This window comes from Pelophylax lessonae, assembly GCF_965119305.1.
Source record: "Pelophylax lessonae genome assembly, chromosome: 7".
Classification (NCBI taxonomy): domain Eukaryota; kingdom Metazoa; phylum Chordata; class Amphibia; order Anura; family Ranidae; genus Pelophylax; species Pelophylax lessonae.
The window spans coordinates 103,595,414-103,599,614 of NC_138774.1; the positions used below are offsets into that span (position 1 = coordinate 103,595,414).

The window sequence follows — 4,201 nt, forward strand, 5'->3', positions numbered from 1 at the left end:
GAAGATGGTTAAAATTGATGGGAAGATGGATGGAGCCAAATACAGGACCATTTTGGAAGAAAACCTGATGGAGTCTGCAAAAGACCTGAGACTGGGACGGAGGTTTGTCTTCCAACAAGACAATTATCCAAAACATAAAGCAAAATCTACAATGGTATGGTTCACAAATATATCCAGGTGTTAGAATGGCCAAGTCAAAGTCCAGACCTGAATCCAATCGAGAATCTGTGGAAAGAACTGAAAACTGCTGTTCACAAACGCTCTCCGTCCAACCTCACTGAGCTCGAGCTGTTTTGCAAGGAGGAATGGGCAAAATTTTCAGTCTCCCGATGTGCAAAACTGATAGAGACATACCTCAAGCGACTTACAGCTGTAATCGCAGCAAAAGGTGGCGCTACAAAGTATTAACTTAAGGGGGCTGAATAATTTTGCACGCCCAATTTTTCAGTTTTTTATTTGTTAAAGTTTGAAATATCCAATAAATTTTGTTCCACTTCATGATTGTGTCCCACTTGTTGATTCTTCCCAAAAAATTACAGTTTTATATCTTTATGTTTGAAGCCTGAAATGTGGCAAAAGGTTGCAAAGTTCAAGGGGGCCAAATACTTTCGCAAGGCACTGTATATGATATGTCAACTGGTCATGCTGAAAGACGTTACAGGCAGCATAACATTTTCAATGGCTTCTCCAGACCCTTTCACATCTGTCACATGTGCTCAGGGTGAACCTTCTCTCATCTGTGAAAAGCACAGGGCGTCAGCGGTGTACCTGCCAATTCTGGCGTTAAATCGCATATGCCAATCAAGCTCCCTGGTGCCGGCTGGCAGTGAGCACAGGGCCCACTAGAGGACGTCGGGCCCTCAGGCCACCCTCATGAAGTCTGTTTCTGATTGTTTGGTCAGAGACATTCACACAAGTGGCCTGCTGGAGGTCATTTTGTAGGGTTCTGGCAGTGCTCATTCTGTTCCTCCTTGCACAAAGGAGCAGATACCGGTCCTGCTGATGGGTTACGTACCTTCTATGGCCCTGTCCAGCTCTCCTAGAGTAACTGCCTATCTCTTGGAATCTCCTCCGTACTCTTCAGACTGTGCTGGGAGACAGCAAACCTTCTGGCAATGGCACATATTGATGTGCCATCCTGGAGGAGTTGGACAGCCTGTGCAACCTCTATAGGGTCCAGGTATCGCCTCGTGTTACCAGTAGTGACAGATGAGTAGGGAAAAAAATGTCAGTGGCCTCCACCTGTAAAACCATTGCTGTTCTGGAGGTCGTCTCATTGTTGCCCATCTTGTGCACCTTTTGTTAATTTCTTTAACACCAAAACAGCTGAAACTGATTAACAACCCCCTTTGCTACTTAACTGACCAGATCAGTATCCCAGGAGTCTACTTGACGCTGATTAAAAAGTGTTCCTTTCATTTTTTTTTTGCGCCGTGTAAATTACATAATGTTTTAATTTATACAATGTACTATTTTGTAAAATATAATTTGTAAATTGTGTGTAGGGCTAATAAATAAAGTGTAGCGGTCTTTCTTTAATGCACACAGTAACTATGGGCAATCTACAGCACATCAGGTAGTGAGGAACTCTAAGTCCTTGCATGCCCTTCTAGCAACTAAAACAGAAGTTTGACACTTTATATAGGAAAGCTAGTCATTGACAGAACCTTGGCACAGGTCCAGAGGGATAGTTAAATCAGACAGATATGGGGAATCCCAGAAAGAGTGGCTATCTATTGCAGCTCAAACACTAAGAAAAATGTAGGCTGCAAGCAATCTGTACATGCACGGCACTCGGCTGAACTCAAGACACAAAAACGTTCATGAAAAGCTTCAAAGAATATAAATGCATTGTGTGAGTACCAAATGCCTTTGCAAACGAAGCTATGATACACTGTGCTGACCCTAGCCTTTGCAGAGAGCAGAGCTGTACGTGAGACCCAACAGATCCTCCAATTACAGGCTGCTTGTAGAAAACTACAGATACAAGACCAGTCACCCTACACAAGGAATGAGTTAAGCTGGATACACACTATCCAACTTTTTTGGTTAGATTTCCTTAAGATTTACCTTTTCTTTGTAGTGCAAGGCCCTGCCAGATTGCATACAAATTGAAAGTGTTTAGGTTTGACCTCATATTATATGGTTTTGGTAAGTCTGAAGGAAAAAGTCTTCAGAAAATCTTAGCGTGTATGGCCCATAACTGGCCAGTCTTTATTGCAGGAAGCTCCTGCACAGAGGTGGAAGAAATACACAAAGCACACCAAGATTAAAAAAAGAATACACATGCCTATTAGGGTTGCCACCTCATCCCTTTAAACCTGGACACACATTAATTACACAGGTTCTGTGGCTGATTAAGGTGGTAAATAAACTCATTTAGTGCCCCAGGCTCCTTTCACATGGTCCACTCCGTTGGCGGACTCCGTGCTGCTCAGCGGGGGATCGATACACTGATCCCCGCTGAGCAGGAAGGTGACAGCTCCCTCTCCGCTCTGTGTGCGGAGAGGGAGGTGTCAGAACCCCGCTGCTCTCTATGGGGAATCGGATGAGAGCGGACCGCCTGGCTGCTCTCATCCCATCCCCTGGACGGATGGAAAATAGGGACACGGACAGGATCGGATGTGGATGGCAGCAGGTGTCAGCGGACATGTCTCCGCTGACATCCACTGCCCCATAGGGATGCATGGAGGATCTGATCAGATCCGCCTAAAAAACTGACAAGCGGATCTGATCGGATCGTTCGTGTGAAAGAACCCTTATGTGCATTATATTAGCCTCAGAACCTGTGTAATTAATATATGTCCTGGTTTAAAGGGATGAGTTGGCAACCCTAACGCCCATACACATCAAGTAAGAATACATGGCCACTTTAGACAAGATTTGCTTATCCAGGAGTTCAGCTTTTTTATGTATATTGATCTTACCTGGAATGTACAAGTCTCCTCGTTCTGTGTCCACAAGATGCCCCCATCCAGTCACTCCCACAGCAGAGCGATTTCTCCTTACCAAGAATGAGCGAGGCATAGCCCTGGTGTCAGTAAGTATCAAGTGATGAAGTTTTGCAGAAACTTAATTTAACAAAAACAAATGAAATCCTAATTCTCCTGTGATTAACCTAAACTTCAACAGATCTGCCCATGTATGATGGAAAAACTAGACTGATACATCGATTTGATGTAGATGCCAGTCAACATTATGCAAATAACATACAGTACATCCGGAAAGTATTCACAGCGCTTCACTTTTTCCACATTTTGTTATGTTACGGCCTTATTCCAAAATTAAATGAATAATGAAAATACATTCATTATTTTCCTCAAAATTCTACAAACAATATCTCATAATGACATTGTGAAAGAAGTTTGTTTGAAATCTTCACAAATGTATTAAAAATAAAAAACGAAAAAAAAAATCCCATGTACATAAATATTCACAGCCTTTGCAATGACTCTCAAAATTGAGCTCAGGTGCATCCTGCGTCCACTGATCTTCCTTGAGATGTTTCTATAACTTGATGGAGTCCACATATGGTAAATTCCGTTGACTGGACATGATTTGGAAAGGCACACACCTGTCTAATATGCTCCTAATGGAGCTTGAGAGGTTCTGCAAAGAAGAATGGAAGAAACTGCCCAAAAATAGGTGTGCCAAGCTTGTAGCATCATATTTAAAATGACTTGAGGCTGTAATTGGTGCCAAAAGGGGCTTCAACAAAGTATTAAGCAAAAGCCATGAATACTTACGTACATATGATTTTTTACATTTTTGTTTTTTATTAAATTTGCAAAGATTTTAAATAAACTTCTTTCACAATGTCATTATGGGGCATTGTTTTGTAGAATTTTGAGGAAAATAATGTATTTTTGGAATAAGGCTGTAACATAAAATGTGTAAAAAGTGAAGCGCTGTGAATACTTTCCGGATGCACTGTTTATGATCCTTTGAAAACCATAAAACCTACTCATATAACCTTTAGACATCCATATAGTTTTTTTTTTTTTTCATTTCATGTTAGTTGGAAGATTTGTCAGCCTCAGTCATTGGCAAAGTACATTTCTCTGCAGATAATTAGCCATCTATAGACTTTAAGGCTCATACAGAGAAGTGCTGAAGGGAGGCACTTAGCACTCGGTTCCAATGACTACTAAGAGCCCCCTAAATACACAGTCTGAAACATCATGCTTAGCACACATGCCTA

General features: G+C 41.8%; 1 protein-coding gene across 1 annotated transcript in view; it reads right to left on the reverse strand.

Annotated features, from left to right (window-relative positions):
* OVOL3 (ovo like zinc finger 3) overlaps window positions 1-3,027 on the reverse strand; it is a gene marked incomplete at both ends in the record, with an annotated part of 8,531 nt that extends 5,504 nt beyond the window's left edge. Inside the window, one exon of the mRNA XM_082264151.1 lies at window positions 2,928-3,027. Coding sequence (XP_082120277.1) covers window positions 2,928-3,027 — 100 coding nt within the window. The remainder of the gene's footprint in view (window positions 1-2,927) is intronic.
* Between the last annotated feature and the right edge of the window lie 1,174 nt (window positions 3,028-4,201).